The sequence below is a fragment of the Vigna angularis genome, chromosome 8, assembly GCF_016808095.1.
Source record: "Vigna angularis cultivar LongXiaoDou No.4 chromosome 8, ASM1680809v1, whole genome shotgun sequence".
Classification (NCBI taxonomy): Eukaryota; Viridiplantae; Streptophyta; class Magnoliopsida; order Fabales; family Fabaceae; genus Vigna; species Vigna angularis.
The window spans coordinates 7,072,741-7,096,408 of record NC_068977.1 but is presented as its reverse complement, the minus strand read 5'-3'; the positions used below and the strand labels follow the sequence as shown (position 1 = coordinate 7,096,408).

The 23,668-nt window shown below is 38.9% G+C and overlaps 1 protein-coding gene across 2 annotated transcripts; it reads left to right on the top strand.

Annotated features, from left to right (window-relative positions):
• The first annotated feature begins 10,140 nt into the window (after positions 1–10,140).
• LOC108345673 (receptor-like protein kinase FERONIA) lies at positions 10,141–13,971 on the top strand. 2 transcript variants are annotated; one of them, XM_052866995.1, is made up of 2 exons: positions 10,141–13,321; positions 13,484–13,971. In XM_052866995.1, the coding sequence occupies exon 1, from the start codon at positions 10,362–10,364 to the stop codon at positions 12,951–12,953; it is 2,592 nt and encodes an 863-aa protein (XP_052722955.1). In that variant the 5' UTR covers positions 10,141–10,361; the 3' UTR covers positions 12,954–13,321; positions 13,484–13,971. The 2 variants fall into 2 exon arrangements, with proteins under 2 accessions (XP_052722955.1, XP_052722956.1); XM_052866996.1 differs by having other exon boundaries at positions 10,141–13,409.
• The last annotated feature ends 9,697 nt before the right edge of the window (positions 13,972–23,668 follow it).

Below are 23,668 nucleotides of genomic sequence, written 5' to 3'. Positions count from 1 at the left end.
TGTCTAAAAAAATCCACGCACTCTTCTTTTCATCTACATCCATCACAACACCCATTCTTCTCTTTATTTTCATTCATCACGTTAATCCTCAACGCCGTCATTTTCCCTATTTTTTGTTTGAAATCATGTTTTGCAATTTGTTTCATTTCAGTGGTACCGTAGCTACAACGTGATTCATGATAGGTATGTTGCCATGTATTGTAATTTCTTATGTCAAGAGATTTTTTATGGAGTGAGTTTTTGATGTTGTTTGTTGCTCAAAAGGGTTTGGAAAACAAAAAACACTTCCCAACCTTCTCTAAACCCTATCCAACTACTTTTCTTTGAATCTGCTGTGAAGTTCTTCCAATGGCGTTTTTGGTGGCCCTTACTCGTTCTAGCACTGGCTTTCGTCATCTGCAAGTTCCTTCTCATTCTCATTCCTCCCAAGGTTCCTTCCATTGACGTCAACTCCTTTGATGTTACTCTCTGTTTTCACTCCCTATTGCACGTAATTTTGTTGCCACACTGAAAATGTTGTTAGAATAAACAATAAACATTTCAGTTTTCAGTTACATTAAGTTCATTTCATGTATATAAAAGTTGTAATCACATATTGTAAAGGTTAATGAAATTTCTGAGAAAATATTCAGTACCTTGAGTGCCTTCATTTGCTCTCTGTCTTGTTCTTTGTTTTGCTCCGGTATGTGGTGGCTCTGGCCGTCTCTGGTGGAAGAAAGTGGAACCCTAGCAGAGTACTTCTCTCTGGTCTCTCTCTCTAAAACTCTCGACGTTTCTAATTTCTCTCTTTTTTCACGTGGTAGCATTGCTTTTAATCATCAGAGATATTTGGTTTGATGTTTTCTTGGTTTTGCCCCTAAGTCTAATATGGTATCAAGAGCATAGATTGTATTTTCTGGTGTGTGTGAAATGGGTGTGTGATTTGTGACTAGAATTGTGTGTATTCAGAAGAGGAGAAAGAAGGTTTCTTTGGGTGTGTGAAAATCAAAGAACTACAAGGATCTAGCAAGAAAGGATGGCGAGAATTAGAGGAATACAGGGACCATTACCAATGTTTGATGGGAAGCAATTTGATGACTGGCGCATCAAGATGGAAGCCATCTTTGGCTTCCAGGATGTTTCAGAAGTGATAGAAGACAGATTGCCTGAATTGAGTGGAAGGGCTTCTGAAGAAGAGAAGAAGAGTTACAAGATGCAAGTGAAACTGGACAGCAAGGCAAGATTCTTGTTGTACCAGTGTGTCAGCCCAAAGATCTTTAACAAGATCTCCAAGGCTGCTATTGCTAAGGAGGTACGGGACATCCTAGTGAAGACCTATGGTGATGGAGACAAGAACAAGAAGGTGAAATTGCAGGCACTAAGAAGACAGTTTGAGATTCTAGTCATGGATGAGAGCGAAACCGTGGCAGAATATTTTGACAACGTACAAGAATTGATGAATAAAATGAGGGTGTGTAAAGATGGGATTTCTGATGAGTATATTGTTGACAAAATCCTGAGAACTCTAACATCCAGATTTGACAATGTTGTGGTGACTATTGAGGAAACTCGAAAAATGGAGACTGTGGAGATTGAGGAGCTGTTGCACTCATTAGAAGCTCATGAGTATCGCATCAATGAGCGCAAATAGTGCCAAGAACAGGCCTTACATGCTAGATCTTAGTTTAAAGGGAAAAAGGGGTTCAAGAAATGGAGTAAAGATAGCAAGAAAGGTAAAGATTCACAAGAACATCAAGGGGAAGATTCCAGTGAATCTGAGAAAGGAAGAAACCAGAAATTTGGAGGAGAATGAAAGTTTGACAAGAAGAAAGTCAAATGTTACAACTGTCAGAAATATGGTCACTATGCTAAGGAGTGCTGGAAGGGAGAATGAGCGAAGAATAAACCCAAGAAAAGGGCTAATATGGCCCAGGAGGAAGATTCATACTCTGAAGCAGTGATCTTGATGGCCAATACTGATGAAAATCAACCAGAAAATACCGTGTGGTATTTAGACTCTGGATGTTCCACTCACATGACCGAGAGAAAGGATTGGTTTATGAGAATGCATGGGGTTGAACATAGTAAAATTAGATTTGCAGACAACAGCAGCTTGGCTGCAAAGGGTTCTGGCAGGGTGGTTTTGAGAGGTGAAGATGGAAGAGAGGTGATAATTGAAGAGGTACTGTATAAGACCAATTTGCTAAGCTTGGGGCAACTTTTGCAGAAGGGTTACATGATGAAAATGGAGAACAATTGCCTCAGTGTTTTCAACCAGAATAGGAAGGTTATTGTGCAAGCCTAGCTGTCACAGAATAGAACATTTAAGGTGGTGATGGAGGTAGTAAATCATCAGTGTTTTACTGCAACAGAGAGTAAGGAAGAATGGTTGTGACACCTCAGATTTGGACACCTAAACTTTAAAGATCTATCCTAGTTAAGCCAGAAGAGTATGGTAATTGGCTTACCAAAGGTGAACATCCCAGAAACAGTGTGCAAGGAGTGTGTCATATGCAAATAGACCAGGGGTGTTTTTCAAAAATTCTTACCTCAGAAATCAGCAGAGAAGCTTAGGGTGGTCTATTTAGATGTGTGTGGCCCTATACAAGTAGAAACACCTGGGGGCAGTAGGTATTTCTTATTGTTCATTGATGATTGGACTAGGAAATGTTGGGTCTACTTGTTGAAAAGAAATGGGAAGGTGTTACAGATGTTTCAAAAGTTTAAAAATGTTGTTGAAAGGCAAAGTGAGAAGAAGATGAAAGTCTTGAGAACAGATGGAGGAGGAGAGTATACCTCTACTGATTTCAAAGACTACTGTGAAAGAGAGGGAATAGTTCATGAAGTTACCCCTCCCTACACACCACAACACAATGGGGCAGCAGAGAGGAAGAATAGAACCATATTGAATATGGTTAGGTGCATGCTGAAGAGTAAAGGGTTGCCTAGTTTCCTATGGGGTGAGGCTATGCTGACAGTCACCTACATTTTGAATTTGTCTCCAATAAAGAGACTGAATGGTATTACACCCGAGGAGGCCTGGACAGGAGTGAAACCAGATGTCAAACATCTGAAGATTTTTGGTTGTCTATGCTACAGACATGTACTTGATCAGTTGAGGAAGAAGCTGGATGATAAAGGGGTTTCATTGATTATGGTGGGCTATAATGCTACAAGGGGGTATAAGTTGTTTGATCCTACAACAGGGGCAACTTCTATCAGCAGAGATGTTGTAGTTGATGAAGCCGAGAATATGGCAATGGGAATCAAATGAGAAAGAAGGATCAACCATTGTGTTAGAGGATAAACCTATAACAGTGGAGTCAGAGGCATGCAGGAGGGAGGAAAGTGTTAGAAGATCATCTAGAATCACTCATTTTCCAGCACACTTGAGAGATTATGATCTAGCCTATGATGTAACCATTTCATCAGAAGGTAATTTTGTTCACTATGCCTTAATAGCAGAAGCTGAACCTGTGGAGTTTGATCAAGCAGTGAGGGAGGAAAGGTGGTACAAGGCTATGCAGGAAGAACTAGATTCAATAGTGAAGAATGAGACTTGGGAATTGACAGAGTTGCCCCCCAACAAGAAGCCAATAGCACTGAAATGGATTTATAAGTCCAAGATAAATCCACAAGGTATGGTAATTAGATAACAGGCCAGATTGGTGGCCAAAGGGTTCTTACTGTAGGCTGGGATAAACTATGGAGAGGTGTTTGCACCTGTGGCAAGAATAAAGACAATTAGATTGGTGGTCTCCTTGGCAACAGAGTTCAACTAGACTTTGCATCAATTAGATGTAAAGTCTGCATTTTTGAATGGTAACCTGGAGGAAGAAGTTTATGTTGTTCAACCTCAAGGATTTGAAGATAAGAGACATCCAAATAAGGTGTACAGATTGAAGAAGGCTCTATATGGGCTCAAGCAGGCTCCAGGGGCCTGGAATCAGAGAATAGATGGGTTTATGAGAAGTATTGGGTTTGAGAAGTGTGCTTCTGAACATGAGTGTATGTTCAGGGTTGTCAGCATAATGAGAGAGAAGAGAAGTTGATAGTGTGTTTGTATGTGGATGATCTGCTAATCACAGGAAGTAGTGAGGAGAAAATCACTGATCTCAAAGTTCAAATGTTATAGGAATTTGAAATAAGTGATTTGCAGTTAAGCTACTTCCTTGGGATTGAATTTACCAAAACTGATGGTGGAATGTTGATGCATCAATCCAGATATGCATTGGACATGTTAACTAAGTTTGACATGCTTCATTGCAACTCTACAAACAGTATAGCAGAGGTGAATTTGAAGCTAGAAAAAGACCCTGAAGAAGCTGTTGATCCTACTAAATACAGAAAGATGATTGGAAGCCTAAGGTATCTATGTAATACTAGGCCAGACATCAGTTACAGTGTAGGTTTGATTAACAAGTTTATGCAGAATCCAAGAATGTCTCACTTGAATGTTGTTAAACGAATCCTGAGATACTTAAAAGGTACATACAACTTTGGAATATTGTTGCCGAGAGGGAAACCAGGAGGAGAGGTACAAATTAATGCCTACTCAGACTTAGATTGGTCTGGAGATAAGGGTGATAGGAAGAGTACTATTGGGTAGTGTTCTTCTGGGTGGAGCACCAATCTCATGGAGCTCTACAAAAGAACCAGTAGTGGCTCTTTTATCTTGTGAGGCAGAATACATTGTTGCCTGTGTAGCCACGTGTCAGGCAGCTTGGCTGTGTTCATTGATGAAAGATTTGAAGATGGAATTAGAGGGGAAGGTCAGACTGCTTGTGGACAACAAGTCATCCATAGACCTGGCCAAGCATCCTACATCGCATGGGAGGAGTAAACACATCGAGACTCGGTTCCACTACATTAGGGAACAAGTCAGCAAAGGGAAGCTCGAAGTGGTGTACTGCAGATCCGAAGACCAGATTGCAGATATACTCACTAAGGCTCTTAAAGGTGAATGCTTTCTAGTTCTTAGAAAGCAGATCGGAGTAAAAAAGGTGGAGATCAGTGAAGATCGACAGAAAAGGGTTACGAAAACCTAGGGTTTTCGTCGCAGAGAGGAGATCTACTCAGTTGAAGATGGTTTCACGATTTCAATCGGTGAAAAAGAGGGTTTTCTTTGAAAATCATGTTTTTGTTTAGGAGGAGTGTTAGAATAAACAATAAACATTTCAGTTTTCAGTTACATTCAGTTCATTTCATGTATATAAAAGTTGTAATCACATATTGTAAAGGTTAATGAAATTTCTGAGAAGATATTCAGTACCTTGAGTGTCTTCATTTGCTCTCTGTCTTATTCTTTGTTTTGCTCCGGTGTGCGGTGACTTTGGTCGTCTTTGGTGGAAGAAGGTGGAACCCTAGCAGAGTACTTCTCTCTGCTCTCTCTCTCTCTCTCTAAAACTCTCGATGTTTCTAATTTATCTCTCTTGTCACGTGATAGCATTGTTTTTAATCATCAGATATATTTGGTTTGTTGCTTTCTCATTTTTTCCTCTAAGTCTAATAAATGTGATGTTAATTTATTTTTATTATTATCACTATGTTGGACGATGGGAATGAAACACAAGAGAATGGCTTCATATATTAGTGTTTATGCATCTGCAATTTTATTTATTCAAATCGCTGGGTGGTCTCATATGGTTTGTTTTATACAGAGCCTGGAAGCTGAATCAGAAGGCTCCAATGAGCCCTCGAGCCCCTCGATAGGAAAGTGTTGAAAGGTATCTACGAAAACGTTGTTGTCTTGATTGATCGAACTGTCCATTCATATTATGAACGGAGGAGGTAATTGTTTTGTTTTTTGGCAGACTAGCAGTGGTACATATATTAAGGAGTATATGAAAAACACAGAGAAAGAAGATATGCAGTAGTATATTACAAAATGAAAGAATAGTGTTTTTATACAAGAGAAAACTAACTGTAAAAATGAGTAACAGAAATAACTAACTGACTTATAAACTAAGGACTTGAATTATATATCCAATACACCTCCTTAAATCAAGTCACTTAGAGATAATACACCTATTCCAGATTTGAGACATTCAAATTTGTCATGTTTGAGTGCTTTAGTAAATAGGTCAGCCAGTTGTGATTCAGTTTTGCAGTAAATCAACTCAACGTTTCCTTTATTCACCATATCACGTAAAAAATTATATTTCACATCAATGTGTTTGCTTCTTCCGTGGCTCACAAGATTCTTAGCCAAACTTATAGCAGATGTGTTGTCCATCTGTAGCACAAATGGTCTCTCAATTTGCACCTTTAAATCTTTTAGAACTTCATTCAACCACACACCCTGACATACCGCATGACAGCCAACTACATATTCTACTTCACAACTTGATAGAGCAACAATGGTTTGCTTCTTAGAACTCCTTAGAACACGTTTACCAGAAATCAAATGGCTCTTCTTTGGATTGCTCATAAATCGGCTCAACAGACCAACCCCATACATTAGATCTGGCCTACTATTACATAGGTACCGCAAGGAACCAATCAGTTGCTTATAAGTTGTCTCATCCATGCTTTCTTCGTTTATATCAAATTTTAGCTTAGCATTAACCTCAATTGGATTCCTGGTAATGTTGCACTCAGTCATCTTAAATTTCTCCAACAAATCCTTCACGTATGTTATCTGGTGCATAACTAAGCCTCTAGCTGTGTGCATAAATTCCATTCCCAGAAAGTAGCTGAGCCCCTAAGGTCTGTCATCTCGAATTGTGCTTCCATCCTCTACTTGAATTCTTCAATACAATGTAGGCTGGAACCCGTCACCAGTAGGTCATCGACGTATAAACATACAATCATTATATCATCACCACTCTTCTTCACATACAGGATATGTTTAGCAACACATATCTCAAGTCCATAGCTTATAAAAAATTCATCAATCCTTCTGTTCCATGCCCTGGGAGTTTGCTTCAATCCGTAGAGCGCTTTGAATAGCTTATACACTTTATGCTTCTTCTCTTTGATAAATCTTGGAGGCTGTTGTACATATACTTCCTCCTCCAACAAGCCATGCAAAAATGCAGACTTAACATCAAGAGCAAACAATGACCACTTCTTAGCACATGCAATAGCAACAACTAAACGAATAGTTTCTAACCTTGCAACAGGTGCGTAAACTTCCTTGAAATCAACTCCTTGTTGCTGCAGAAATCCTCTTGCCACAAGCCTAGCCTTGTATTTTGAGATTGTACCATCTGGATTAAGCTTAGTTTTGAAAACCCACTTAACTCCAATGCATTTCTTTTCGGGTGGCAAATCGACCAGCTTCCATGTTTTATTCTTCTCGATCGATCTAAGCTCCTCCATCATAGCTTCCTTCTAAAGTGGTTGTTATAAGGCATCATCAACATTCAAAGGTTCACTCCCGGCCATTAATGTTAGGTGAATTATATCACCTTCTTCATCCACTCCAGCATCATATACATTTCATATTCTGTAAATCGAGAAGGTCTTACCACTTGTCTTCTCGGTCTCGTTGAAAACTCTGCATTATTATCGTCGCTTCCAGTATTGCTACTAACTATCGAATTATCAACTTCTTCTTCGACTTGCATAGGTATTTGCAATACTGCTCTTGATTTCTTCATGCTGATTTGATTGCATTCCTAGTCCCAATTTTCATCTTCGAGAATCAATACATCTCTGCTAACGATCACCTTCTTCCTGATAGGATCAAATAATTTGTACGCTCCAGTAGGATGATAACCCACAAACACCATTGCTTCTTCTTTGTCATCCAGCTTCGTTCTCTTCTGCTCTACAACATGACAAAAAGCCAAAGAATCGAAAATCTTAAAATGCTTAACAGAGGGTACAGTACCTGACCAAACTGCATGTGGGACGTTGTCTGTCAACTTCTTTGTAGGACACTTATTCAGTACATACACAGCTGTTGCCACCGCTTCTCCCCACAATTCACGCGATACGCCCTTCTCTTTAAGCAAACATCTGGCCATATTCATTATTGTTCGATTTCGTCTTTCGGCCAAACCGTTATGTTGTGGTGTATAAGGGGCTATAATCTCGTGTGTTATTCCCTGTGCCTAACAAAATTCAACAAATTCACGCGACGTATACTCACCTCCACCATCTGTCCTGATCAACTTTATCTGCCTATCAATTTCTTTTTCAACACGATTCTTGAACCGCTTGAAAATTTCTAGAACCTCACTTTTCAGTCTTATGAAGTATACCCATATCATACAACTGTATTCATCTATAAATGTAACGAAGTATCGATTACCAGCTAATGTTGATATCTCAAGTGGACCGCACACATTTGAATGAATTACTTCAAGACGTTCTTTAGACCTCATCTTCAAGTACGTTTTGAAAGGTCTTCTCGTTTGCTTTCCTATGATGCAAGATTCACAAGCTCTCTGAGGTATAGATATATCTGGTAACCCAGAAACAATCGCCTTTTTGCTTAACAGTTGCAGATCTCTAAAATTCAGATGTCCGAATCTCAGATGCCATCTCCAATTCTCATCCACTTCCATGGTAGATAAACACTGCAGATTCTCAATTATATCCATATGAACCTTGAAGGTACGATTCTTAGAAATCTTGCTTTCCAGGACTAGCCTTTAGTTTTTGTCAAACACTTCCACTTTTCCTTAATTGCCCATCATCACGGTGAAACCTTTCTCTACTAGTTGACCCAGACTAAGCAAGTTGCATTTCATCTCTGGTACAAAAAGAACATTTTCTATCGTAGCCTTCAGTCCATTCTTTTGCTTTATGATAATATTTCCTATCCCTTCAACCTTCAATGTACTATCATCGGCAACTCTGACCCTGCTTTTCTTTCTTTCGTTCAGATTAATAAGCCACTCTCTATTGTATGTCATGTGGTTTGAACATCCTGAATCTAGATACCATAATTTGTTTGTTTGGTATGCCATAACAACGCTTTCTGAAGAAGTTGTAACCATAAGGATTAATGGCTCTGAGTCAGACTCGTCTTTCACAAAATGAACTTGCTTGCTTTGATCTTTCTTCAACTGTCTACCTTTGTTGAAATAACACTCATAGGAGAAATTTCCCATCTTATGGCACGTAAAACACTCTATATTTCTTCTGTCTTTCTTCTTGTAGTATTTGTTGTCTCTTCCTATGCTTTCTGCAGAATCACCTCTTTCCTCTTGTTCTTCAACGCCATCATTCCTCCACTTTCTTTGTATAGAAATATCATTCTTCCATCTACTTTGTTCAAAATTATCATTCTTCCATTTACCTGGTACATTGGATTTACCTTTCCAAGTCTTGAATTTCTTCTTCCCATCACCTCTAACATGTTGCACCTTTAATGCCTGATCATCAGCCCTGACAGGATCTCTATCAAGAAGCCGCATTACACACTTCGAGAATGATCAACAGAGCCTTATCGTCCTTCTTACTAATCTCCGCCTTCTGATCTTCTGTGCCACAGAACTCAGTTGCAGACTTCACCCCTTCTATCACGCTGCTGACTCCTTGTACCCGAAACAGCACCCGCATTTGCGTGCTCCATCTACTCCAATTCTTTTCGGTTAGAATAGGAAGATTTTTTGTGGAAAAATCTGCCCTCAACGCTTACTTTCTGCTTCAAGAGTTTTCTTCTTTAGACGCTTCTTGGTTAGCCGCACTAAACCAAACACTCAAACACCTTACATCTCTTTTCAAGAACCAAGCTCTGATACCACTAATGGAAACAAAAATGTATGGCAGCGGTACAAATATTAAGGAGTATATGAAAAACAGAGAAAAAGAAGATATGCAGTAGTATACTACAAAATGAAAGAATAGTGTTTTTATACAAGAGAAAACTAACTGTAAAAACGAATAAAAAAAATAACTAACTCACTTATAAACTAACAACTTGAATTATATATCCAATAAACTTTTGAGTCTCCTATTCATATGATGCATAAATTCAATAGAGGGCGAAAATTAACTCTTACGTGGTAAACTTTGAGTCTCCTGTTCATACATTATGCATAAATTTACTAGTACAGCGAAGTATATAATTACGCTATGATTATCGAATAGTAGTATATTCAGGCATAATCAAAAGTGAGGTATAGATTACGGTTGAATATTTTAGTGAAAACTTAAAAAAGGAAAAGATATTTATAGTTTAAAAACTTTTTTAAATAAATATCAATTCTATTCATGCTCTTTAATTAATTAAATATGTATAGATAAATTTATGAATTATTTCGTCAAATATAAGTACTAAGTCTTCCACTAGCTATCGTCTTCCACTAGCAACACTATCTCCCGAGCTTCCTAGTAACTACCCCGAGACATCGATCAAGATAATAAGTAGTAAGTCTTCATAGTTTCAGTGACTTTGTTATTTTTTTCTCTTCTCACTGCAAACCATGACCATCTTCACTTTCACCTTCTTAAAACTCTTCTTCCTCCTCCTACTACACTTCTCCACACGCCTCCAAGCCTACACCTCAGAGGAAGTTTTCACCATCAATTGCGGCACCACCGGAAACTCCTCCGACGGTCAAAGAACCTGGACCGGCGACATCGACACAAAGTACTTATCTTCCCAAGACTCCACCGTTTCAGACAAGGCCTCAACACAATCTCCTTCAACCAATCAAGTCCCCTTCTCCACTGCACGATTGTCCCGTTCCCAATTCAATTACTCCTTCCCTGTCTCCCCAGGTACCAAATTCCTTCGCCTCTTCTTCTACCCTACAGACTACCCTTCATTTCCCCGCACCCACGCATCCTTCTCCGTTCAATCCAACCGATTTACTCTCCTTAACGATTTCAACGCCTCTCTTAACGCCGACGCTCAAGCCACGGACACTATCTTCAAGGAATACGTGGTCAACGTCAACGACGGTGAGAGGCTTATCCTCACCTTCACTTCCTCCCATCCAAACTCTTACGCTTTCATCAATGGAATCGAGGTACTTTCCATGCCAACCGATTTATATTACACACCAGCAAATGACACAGGCTTCACGTTCATCGAAAGTAGCACGCTGTACAGCGTTGGAACCAGCTCTGCTCTTCAGACTGAGTATAGAATCAAAGCCGGAGGACAAGAAATCTCGCCATATAACGACAGCGGTTTGTTCAGGGATTGGGCTGCCGAAGAACGTTACTTTATCAAAGGCAATCCAAAGAATGATGATCTACCAGCTGACATGGATGGGAAAATGAACATAACCGTGAATCCCGATTACTTGGCACCAAAGGAACTGTTCAGAACAGCGCGTAGCATGGGCAGAAACGCCACTCTGAACAGAATGAGCAACCTCACTTGGGAGTTCCCCGTTGATTGTGGCTTCACTTACGTTATCAGACTCCACTTTTGCGAGCTTGATCCCAATATTAATGACATCGGTGGCAGGAAGTTTTGCATTTACATTGCGAGTCATTTCGCTGAAACAGGTGCAGATGTAATGAAATGGAGTCAGAAACAAAAAGGTCTAGCTGTGCATAAAAACTATGCTATTTTGATTCCCAAGAATGATGCTCAGAAAAAGTTTAATCTCTCGCTTCAAATGCATCCTTACGAAAGCAGTGTGGATACGAGATACAGCGACGCCTTCCTGAACGGTCTCGAGATCTTCAAAATCAGTGATTCGAACAACCTAGCCGGACCCAACCCGGAACCGGTTCAGACTCCACAGAACAACGTTCCCAGCCAAAACGGAAAGACCAGCAGCAGAAGCACAACTATTATAGGCGCCATAGCAGGGGTGGTGTCAGGCATCGTTTTGATCTCGCTAATCGTTTTCCTTGTCGTGTTTTTCAGACGCAAGAGAACCACAAAGCCAAAAGATTACAACAAGTCAAAGTCTTCTGTGACTTCCAAGTGGGGTCCACTGTCCTTCAAAACGACCAAGTCAACCACCACGAATTCCTCTCTACCGTCCGATCTCTGCCGCCACTTCTCCCTGACGGAGATCAAAGCCGCCACCAACAACTTCGACGACGTTTTCATCGTCGGCGTCGGGGGATTCGGTCACGTGTACAAGGGTTACATCGACGGCGGTTTCACCCCGGTAGCAATCAAGCGCCTGAAACCGGGTTCGCAGCAGGGTGCGCACGAATTCTTGAACGAGATCGAGATGCTATCGCAGCTCCGCCATCTTCATCTGGTCTCCCTAATCGGATACTGCAACGAGATGAACGAGATGATACTGGTTTACGACTTCATGGCGCGCGGCACCCTACGCGACCATCTCTACAACACGGACAACTCCGTTATCTCGTGGAAGCAGCGCTTGCAGATCTGTAGCGGCGCGGCGCGAGGGCTGCACTATCTCCACACAGGCGGGAAGCACACGATCATCCACCGCGACGTGAAAACAACGAACATCTTGTTAGATGATAAGTGGGTGGCGAAGGTTTCGGACTTCGGGCTTTCAAGAATCGGGCCAACAGGCACGGACAAGTCCCACGTGAGTACCCATGTGAAGGGAAGCTTTGGCTACATAGATCCCGAGTACTACAAACGATTTCGTTTAACGGAAAAGTCTGATGTTTACTCTTTCGGGGTTGTGCTGTTTGAGATACTGTGTGGTCGTCCAGCTTTGATTCACAGTGCAGAGACGCAGCAGGTATCGCTTTCTAACTGGGTGAGACATTGTGACCAAAATGGGACCATACCAGAGATTGTGGACCCCACGTTGAAGAAGAAGATTGCACCGGAGTGCCTGAAAACGTTTTGTCAGATTGGAATGAGTTGTTTGTTGGAAGATGGGACGAAGAGGCCGTCCATGAAGGACGTGGTTGCGATGTTGGAGTTTACGCTGCGGCTACAAGAAAGTGCAGAGCAACACGCGTCTGAAAAAGGAGAGGAAATTAGTGCGGATAGCTTTTCTACTACTGACATGTATGTCACTACTACGACTACCACCAGTGAAGATAATAACTATAGTAATAATACGGTGTCGTCTTGGACTCCTTTCTCCGAAATTATGGATCCAAAGCCGCGTTGACCAATCCAGTTAACGCAGACCTCTCCAAATGCTGGCCTAATAAAACCAAAACGACCGCGATATTCCAACAACGTATTTTTAACACTTTTTTGACAACGTCACGTGTCGTTGTTTGATTGATTTGTTTTAAAAATAATATTTTTTAAAACCTACGAAACGGAAGTCCGTAACCTTTATTTTTAGTGAAAATCCGAAAATAGCCTTTTCTCTGTTCCATTGGAAACGAAGGTCCGTTCTCTTGAAAGGTCGAAGGTCACGTTTCGTGCCGCTTCACTTTGTTCTCTGTGCGTGGTGTTGTCTCCGTCCAGTTTCGTCTCCTGTTATCGTGCGGAATGGGAAGTTTCGTTGACCATTGTCCGACGACGAAGGTAAGTGGTTTTCCATTCCATGTCGTAGCTTGGTTATTCGGTTTGGGCATGTCGTAGCATGCTTATTTGGTTTGGGTTAAGGTTTGGGGTTGGTATCCTTGTGTTGTGGTTCTTGGGTTATTGGGTTTCGTTGTTTTGATGATTTTATTTTGGTTTATGCAGTTGAGTGTTCGTCACTCTTTTTCGACAAAGTATATATGTACTTTGAACGAACGCTTGACAGACGAGCATCGGTCATTGATTGCGTGCCTTAGAGGAACAAGAATTTCTAATTGAAGAACTTAAAAGGAGGGTTGGAAGTTTGGAGGCACAATTGGCTGAAGAGAAGGCAAGAAGGCAAAATAAAGATGACGTTCGACAAAGTGTGCCTCGTACAGAACCATCCGTGAACACTGGTTTTGTATCCCCTACTGACATTGACGGAAATGAACAACCTTTGAAGACGTATGTTAGGGTTGGATCACGAAGGCGTTACAAGGGAAGAGCACTTAGGACTTCATACACCGGAACCATAGTGCTTAGAATAAAAAATGAGTGATATGTGTATTTAGTTGATGGAAAATGTTATTTGGAAAGTAATGATAATTGTAATCATTGTCAATAGATTAAGAAAACAATGTTTAATGTATCCGATTTAGTTCAATGAAATAAAATTTGAGTTTTGGTTTTTAATTGGTCTCATATTTTATTTATTCAATACCATTGTTATTATGAGTTGTGGGTTTGTGGATTTCAGAATGTGGTCATTTTTTGTGTCTCCTAAGTTGCAGGGTTGTTTGTAAGATGTTCGTGTTTGAGTGGTCTTTCTAGGTAACATGGGTGACGAATGTCAAAACCAGTTCATTTGAAGGACAATTTGAGTGGGGGGTGATGTGATGTGAGGCCAAGGAGTGTGGGGTGACCCCTCATCAGTTGGAGGAGCAAGGTGTGCAAGGGATGAGTGAGGGTGTTGAAAAAAGGGTTTGGTAATCGTTTACAGCATCCCTGTAAACGATTACCCGAGAGGAAATTGGATTTTGTACAGAAAGTCCAACACAGGTACTCAGTCAGGTGAACAGGGGTCACCATTAAAAAAAAAGGTGACTTTTATGCAATTCTACACCTGTCTGAGGCTGGTCCAGGTGTTTCAGTGGTGGGAGAGGGTGGTTAGTGATGTGATGTGAGGCCAAGGAGTGTGGGGTGACCCCTCATCAGTTGGAGGAGCAAGGTGTGCAAGGGATGAATGAGGGTGTTCAAAAAAGGGTCTGGTAATCGTTTACAGCATCCCTGTAAACGATTACCCGAGAGGAAATTGGATTTTGTACAGAAAGTCCAACACAGGTACTCAGTCAGGTGAACAGGGGTCACCATTGGAAAAAAGGTGACTTTTAGGCACTTCTGCACCTGTCTGAGGCTGGTCTAGGTGTTTGAGTGCTGGGATAGGGTGGTTGGTGATGTGATGTGAGGCCAAGGAGTGTGGGGTGACCCCTCATCAGTTGGAGGAGCAAGGTGTGCAAGGGATGAGTGAGGGTGTTGAAAAAAGGGTATGGTAATCGTTTACACCAACCCTGTAAACGATTACCCGAGAGAAAATTGAAATTTGTACAGAAAGTCCAACACAGGTACTCAGTCAGGTGAACAGGGGTCACCATTGGAAAAAAGGTGACTTTTAGGCACTTTTGCACTTGCCTTAGGTTGTTCCTTGTGTTTCAGTGGTGGGAAGTGATGTTTTGGCACCCTATGATGGAGGAAAAAAACAATGTTTATGAGGTGAGCAACTTGGGTGAGATAACATGCTGTCAACTTTGACCTTTGCTGGCTATTTTACTAATAACTTTTCCCACCGACCTCCAAATGATGTGATTCTTTTTTTATTAGAAACTAGACTCAAAAATCTTTCCAATGACTACTAATTTGTAATTTTTGGATATCTGAGTTGGTACAGTTTATTGTTTCAAGTTAGCGTTTCATATATTTTTGCCAACTCTTACCTTTGCTTGTTCTTTTGTTCATATCTTTCTCCACCGAACTTCAAATGAGTTGATTCTTGTTTTGTTGGAATCTAGACTCAAAGACCTTTCAAATTATGCCTTGGAAATCAAGTTTACACCTTTTTTGACACTGTAATCGATTACAAGGACACGGTAAACGATTACCCGAGAGAAAATTGGAATTTGTACAGAAAGTCCAACACAGGTACTCAGTCAGGTGAACAGGGGTCACCATTGGAAAAAGAAGTGACTTTTAGGCACTTTTGCACTTGTCTTAGGTTGTTCCTTGTGTTTCAGTGGTGGGAACTGATTTTTTGGCACCCCATGATGGAGGAAAAAAACAATGTTGATGAGGTGAGCAACTTGGGTGAGATAACATGCTGTCAACTTTGACCTTTGCTGGCTATTTTACTGATAACTTTTCCCACCGACCTCCAAATGATGTGATTCTTTTTTTATTAGAAACTAGACTCAAAAATCTTTCCAATAACTACTAATTTGTAATTTTTGGACATCTGAGTTGGTACAGTTTATTGTTTCAAGTTAGCGTTTCATATATTTTTGCCAACTCTCACCTTTGCTTGTTCTTTTGTTCATATCTTTCTCCACCGAACTCCAAATGAGTTGATTCTTGTTTTGTTGGAATCTAGACTCAAAGACCTTTCAAATTATGCCTTGGAAATCAAGTTTACACCTTCTTTGACACTGTAATCGATTACAAGGAAACTGTAAACGATTACCCGAGAGAAAATTGGAATTTGTAGACAAAATCCAACACAGGTACTCAGTCAGGTGAACAGGGGTCACCATTGGAAAAAGAAGTGACTTTTAGGCACTTTTGCACTTGTCTTAGGTTGTTCCTTGTGTTTTAGTGGTGGGAAGTGATGTTTTGGCACCCCATGATGGAGGAAAAAAACAATGTTTATGAGGTGAGCAGCTTGGGTGAGATAACATGCTGTCAACTTTGACCTTTGCTGGCTATTTTACTGATAACTTTTCCCACCGACCTCCAAATGATGTGATTCTTTTTTTATTAGAAACTAGACTCAAAAATCTTTCCAATGACTACTAATTTATAATTTTTGGACATCTGAGTTGGTACAGTTTATTGTTTCAAGTTAGCGTTTCATATATTTTTGACAACTCTCACCTTTACTTGTTCTTTTGCTCATAACTTTCTCCACCGAACTCCAAATGAGTTGATTCTTGTTTTGTTGGAATCTATACTCAAAGACCTTTCAAATTATGCCTTGGAAATCAAGTTTACACCTTCTTTGACACTGTAATCAATTACAAGGAAATTGTAAACGATTACCCGAGAGAAAATTGGAATTTGTACAGAAAGTCCAACACAGGTACTCAGTCAGGTGAACAGGGGTCACCATTGGAAAAAGAAGTGACTTTTAGGCACTTTTGCACTTGTCTTAGGCTGTTCCTTATGTTTCAGTGGTGGGAAGTGATGTTTTGGCACCCCATGATGGAGGGAAAAAACAATGTTTATGAGGTGAGCAACTTGGGTGAGATAACATGCTATCAACTTTGACCTTTGCTGGCTATTTTACTGATAGCTTTTCCCACCGACCTCCAAATGATGTGATTCTTTTTTTATTAGAAACTAGACTCAAAAATCTTTCCAATGACTACTAATTTGTAATTTTTGGACATCTGAGTTGGTACAGTTTATTGTTTCAAGTTAGCGTTTCATATATTTTTTCCAACTCTTACCTTTGCTTGTTCTTTTGTTCATATCTTTCTCCACCGAACGTCAAATGAGTTGATTCTTGTTTTGTTGGAATCTATACTCAAAGACCTTTCAAATTATGCCTTGGAAATCAAGTTTACACCTTCTTTGACACTGTAATCGATTACAAGGAAACTATAAACGATTACCCGAGAGAAAATTTGAATTTGTACAGAAAGTCCAACACAGGTACTCAGTCAGGTGAACAGGGGTCACCATTGGTAAAAGAAGTGACTTTTAGGCACTTTTGCACTTGTCTTAGGCTGTTCCTTGTGTTTCAGTGGTGGGAAGTGATGTTTTGGCACCCCATGATGGAGGAAAAAAACAATGTTTATGAGGTGAGCAGCTTGGGTGAGATAACATGCTGTCAACTTTGACCTTTGCTGGCTATTTTACTGATAACTTTTTCCACCGACCTCCAAATGATGTGATTCTTTTTTTATTAGAAACTAGACTCAAAAATCTTTCCAATGACTACTAATTTGTAATTTTTGGACATCTGAGTTTGTACAGTTTATTGTTTCAAGTTAGCGTTTCATATATTTTTGCCAACTCTGACCTTTGCTTGTTCTTTTGCTCATAACTTTCTCCGCCGAACTCCAAATGAGTTGATTCTTGTTTTGTTGGAATCTATACTCAAAGACCTTTCAAATTATGCCTTAGAAATCAAGTTTACACCTTCTTTGACACTATGATCGATTACAAGGAAACTGTATACGATTACCATAGTGTTTTTTCTACAGATTGGCTCTGCACTTGTCCAACTTGGTCCCCTAAGTAAGAATGGCTTCTTCTCCACTTCTTGGGGTCACCTCCCGTCACTTTTCACTCTCTACCTCGACTGAAACACCAACACCAAGTAAATACAAGTGGACTTGTGCCTGAAAGTAACAATTTTTGCCAATGATCACCCATGACACCACAGCTGACTACTTCAGTTCAACTTTCTGTACAAAACAGTGATTTCTCTCGTGTAATCGTTTACCAGGCCACTGTAAACGATTACAACAGTGTTTTAGTTTTACAGACAACTGCAATGTCATTAAGTGGTATTGGTTAGTGGTATTGGTGTTTTACTCACAACTGCAATGGTATTAAGTGTATCATAAATTGAACATTACATAATAAATGTCGAGAATTGAGGAACCACTTTTAAAGTAAATAACTTCATTAAATTAAAGACTTGAAATTATCAAAGTAGGAACTGTGGTACATACTTCTTTATAATGTAGAAAATAAAGCCTAAACAACCAATTTTAAGTCTGAGGATTGTTTTCAGAAGCACTTTGGAAGTGTTGCAGTTGTTGTTCAATGTTCCCAACGCGCGATTGCAACGCATCAAACCTTGTAGTGATGACCATGTCCATGTTTCCAAATCTTGTTTCAAGGGCAAGATGGAGGACAAAGCGACACACAAGATGGAAGGGTTTCCTTGTGGACGACAGACCCACACAAAAGATCGAAGGGTTCAACGTCCGTACTACGATAAAGATTGAACACACAGCCACACAGAATATCCAAGGTTTCAACGCACGTATTGAAGAAGGAGGAATGGAAGTTTCGAAGACGAGCGAGAGAGTGAGAGAGCGAGACACTGGAAGGGTTGAACGAACGTCTTTCCCACCCTAAACCGCCAAACCCAATTCTTAAAATTTTAACCTGGAAATCCCAAAATATCCCTCGCCCCGTAACCCTTTCTCTGTTTTAATTTCAAATTACTGAGCCAATGAAGCGCTGACACGTGGCGTTGTCAAAACAGTGTTAAAAATACGTTGTCCAAATAACATTTTCCAAACCAAAAAGATCGTGGAACCTCTGTACAACAGGAAGACTTTAGCATTTTTGTCTCCATTCATAGATTTAACAAGTTGTATATGAAAGAAAATTAAATTAAGTTTTGTATACTTATCCAAATATTTAATAATACAACTCCTTTTGTTAATATGTATTGTTTATGATGTAAATTAAATAATTGTTAAGATTTGCAAGATTAAATATATAGAAAAATATTTAATATATGAGAATTTCAAATAGTATTAATAGTTAAATTATTATTACCAACTAAAATAAGTTAATAATATTTCGTTACAAATAATAATTTAGTCTATTTATATTATAAATAACTCAACAAAATATCTAAAAGAGTTTAACTATAATTATTTTATATTTTTATGCATCTTTGATTAAAAGAAAAATCTTACAAGTTTATATAAAAATATCTTTCATGTTGTCAGTCAGGCATTAAACAAGGGACTCGCGGTTAACAATCATTTGATAAAGGTGTCCATACACACGTCCTATTGAGTTGTGTAACTCAAATAATTAGCACAAAATCGTTTAAAGTGTCTTTTCAAATATTTCGAACACTTGTTGACGATAAATTGAGCTATGAAGAAACACACAGTCATCGAAACACTTTATTTACTTGTTCAGAATTATGATGGTTGTTCTTCAATAGATTATCCTTGTATAAATAAAAATAACATGTAATATAAAAAGAAAAGGAAGAAGATTGAATACATATTATATTTTTATATTGATTTATACAATGAGACATCTCTAATTCTCAATCAACTGAATTAATTCAAATAAACCAATTAATACAATAAACTACACTTGAATATTCTTTGGATGGTAGTCACTTTTGTTTGATGATAATGTTAATCATCAACAACATTATTAGTTATTTGTATTAATAAAACCAACTTCTTTTTAGTTTTTAATTCATTTAGTTTTCATTTTAATATTTTTTTAAGTACTTAGATATTGGATACTTTTATCTAATTATATTACTAATTTCCATTAATTTTTGTCAAAATAATTAAAAAGAAAGTATTTCGGTTAAACGAAAAAAGATTAAAATCTAAGAAAGTGTTAATAAAAAGTCAAAATTGGAATTTTTAAAGGATCTCTCGAATTGGGTGTCACTTGAATAATGTACAATGCTGCAAAGGTATAAAGAAACATTTGTTAATGAGGTTGACACCACCATCATGGGTTGGACATCATCTTCGAGTGGTAAGTTACGTTGAGTATCACTTGACTTATACTGAACCTCACTTCCTAGTGGTGAAATCCATTTAGCATCATTTCACATGTGTTGAGTGCTACTTGGACAAAGAATTCATTCAATGCTTCTTAGTTCACATTCCCATAATAGTGTTTGGTGTTAGGCACTACTTTCTTTTATCTGACATTTTGGCTTATTTCTCCTTGTTGTTTTTGTTGGGTGCTAAAAAGTGTAGAATGCGTTTTGGAGTTTTTTTGAGCTACTAGGGATTTCCTTAGAGACCTTCATTCTCCTCCTTTGATCTTTATCCACATCCATTTTTCATCTTCTCTTTTTGAGCTCTTTATGACCATGAAGAGTTAAGTTCATTTTGTTGGGATTAAATGTAAGCAACTAAGCTCTCATATAATTTGTATTATTTATATTTATGTCTTTCCATTCAGTGTCAGTATTTTGTTTTTATACTCATTGTTTATTGTGGTTTGATCACTTATAGCTTTATATTTAATTATTGAAAAATATTTTTTATAATTAAGAATTGAAGCAAAATACCTAATGAAGCTTGTGTCTAGGAATAAAGCACTACAAAAATACATGGAATTACCGACGGAACTTTATCGACGAATCATTTTCGTCGATAAAGAATGCATTACCGACGGATTTTATCGACAGATGTAAAAAAGTGATTACCGACGAATTTTGACCTTCGATAATTACTGACAAATAAAATCCGTCGGTAAAGTCTTCGGTAATTACCAACAAACAAAATTCGTCGGTAAAGCCTTCGATAAAAAGAGTGACAAAATTCCTGCCCATTTTTCCTCTCTTACTGCGCGAAGAAGACTACATTTTCATCTCTCACAAATCGTCATTTGTTCTTTCAAGAGCATTTCTCACCTTCTCTGCAACCATTTTTCAATCTTGGTCAACCATCTTCCCATACTGTCACCGCTGCCGTTGGAGAGCGCCACCGCTGTCGTTGGAGCGTCACCACTGCCATAGGAGAACTCCACCACTGTCGTTGGAGAGCGCCACCGTTGCCTTTGGAGAGCGCCACTGCTGTCGTTGGAGAGAGTCACCGCTGCCATGGGAGAGCGCCGTCACTGCTGTTGTGGATGCTCAAAACCTAATTGAGGATTTTTCCTAATTTTAGGGTTTCTAAAACAATTGGACAACCTAAGTTTAGTCTTTGATTTTGGTTTTGGAATTAATTGGATTGTTGTTTTGGTTTAGGAATGAAGAAAGTTTGATAAAAAAATTAAAATCTGAGGAAAGAAGGGGAAAGAGGAAGAAGATGAACCAGATCGAGATATTTACCGACGGACTTACCGATGACTTTTTCCTTCGGTAATTACCGACGGATTTTTTTAGCCATTACTGACAGATTTGTCCTTTGGTAATTACCGACGGCCATAAAAAGCCATCGGTAAAGGTTACCGACAACGTTATTACCGACAGAGTTAGGCCCGTCGGTAATCCGTTGGAAAAATGTCATTATCGACGGATTTTTGACGTTTCCGACGGATTTTGATCGTCGGTAATAAATGTTTTTTTTGTAGTGAAGTTTGACTCATTAGTTGTCTTAAATCCTTGTTGTGAAAGTAAATGAAACATAGGGAAACTCTAAAAATATGGGAGGGGGTGGGGGTGGAATGTTGAATAGATATTCAAATTTTTTTGCAAGTAATTGTTTTTGTAGTGGTTAGACAGTTTGCCTAAGTGTTAAACACTTAAGTTTTTCAAAAAGCGTTTAGGAAAACTTTTGAAAACAAAAAGGAATAAGGCAAGCTTATTTTTATATTAGTTCACTTCAAAATCAGGTGCATTCAGTTCTACCTTACAAATGCGATCAGAAGTCATCATTGCTGCAAGCACCTTGGCAACCTCTGGAAGTTATGGGTTTCGCAAATACCGTCTGAGTTCTGAAAACAAAGTTTTGATTCTTCGGGATTGAGTTGTTGATGTGCCATAAGTCCTTAATATTGTTGTATAAAAGCTGACATAATCACGAACAAAATTTTCTGAGGCGTGTAGAGTCACTGTCCTTAAGGACTTATCCGCGATGTATTGCGCAAGTCTCCCAGGATACAACAGGAACTTCTCATAATATCTCTGAAAATCTCAGAACTAGCAAGGATCTCTAAAAAGAGTATAAAATAAACCCAGAATAATTTTAGAAGTGGAAAAGAAGAAAGGAGAGAAGACTGCTTTTGGTGTGTTTTGGAATGGAGGAAGAGTTCTCTATTTATAGAGTTAGGGAAGAATAAAATCAATAAAAAACAATAAAAACCATTAAATATTTTACCGTTGAATCACTTAATAAAATGAATTTAAACGTTATTTGTAACATCCCAATTATTATAGCATTAAACTATAATAGAGTTCTTACATCATTGATACAATAGAACAGTTGATAGGAGGAGGAATAACAGTTTTCCTCATTATTATACAAACCCTCACTCAAATTTCAAACTAAATACAATTCAAGCTTAAAACAGAGACTAAAACTATAAGTCTCATTCTTATAACTAAGCTTCCGTCGATCCTCCGTCTAAAGCTTGCTCCACTGGCATATCACCAACTTCTGCTCCCATCCACCGGATGATCATCGCCAGACAAAATACATAACGCAAAATAACAACCACACAACAGACAAAGCAAGTGTGAGCTAATGCAAAATAAAATGTTATGGTAAATTAAATTAATAACCAAATTTCCAAATTTCAAGTTAAATTACTCAATAATACAAAGAACATACCATACTCATCGTCAATTCACTCATTCGAATAATCGTATGAATATTGAACTCTTAGCTAGTTCTACACTTACAGTGGTACTTTACTCAGCTACATCCTTCCTACTCTGTCCCCCAAACTGGATCTTCGGATATGGATGCACTTATTCGCTAGCTCAAGTATTCTATCCTACTCTGTCCCCCAAACTGGATCTTCGGATATGAATACAACAACTGAAGCTACATCCTTCCTACTCTGTCCCCCAAACTGGATCTTCGGATATGGATGCACTTACTTGCTAGCTCAAGTATTCTATCCTACTCAGTCCCCCAAACTGGATCTTCAGATAAGGATTTCCCACTCTCCACCACATAGCTTTCTCTCTAAGTGAGATCGAGACTATTGAGAGCATAAGAATGAACCCCTAAATCGGAGTTCCTAATTCATACGTACGGTACTTGACACCAAATCAACAAGGAGTTCCTCCTTGGAACTCTACTCCACACTTTCCCTTCATAAATACACATGTCTACATATTATCATCTTTAGTCATATCTCAAGAAAATAACTCTTACATACTCAGACATTTCACATCCTCACAGAAACATCACTTATTAACACGTAATTCTTTATGATCTATTAATTTGAACCCTTAAGTAGTTCAAACAGCTTGGATACCCTCACCAGTGGCTTCGGAAGGGTCAAAAACCCCCATATCGACCTATAGAACATCCAAAACGGACATCCAGAACTCCCAAAACGTCAAAAACATCAAAACACTAAATTTGTTACGCATAACTTGCTCCAGCGAGTTGACTCATTCACTCAAGCGAATTTACCATTTCAAAATCACGAAAATTCACCTTCCGCGTTATAACGACTATTCCTTTC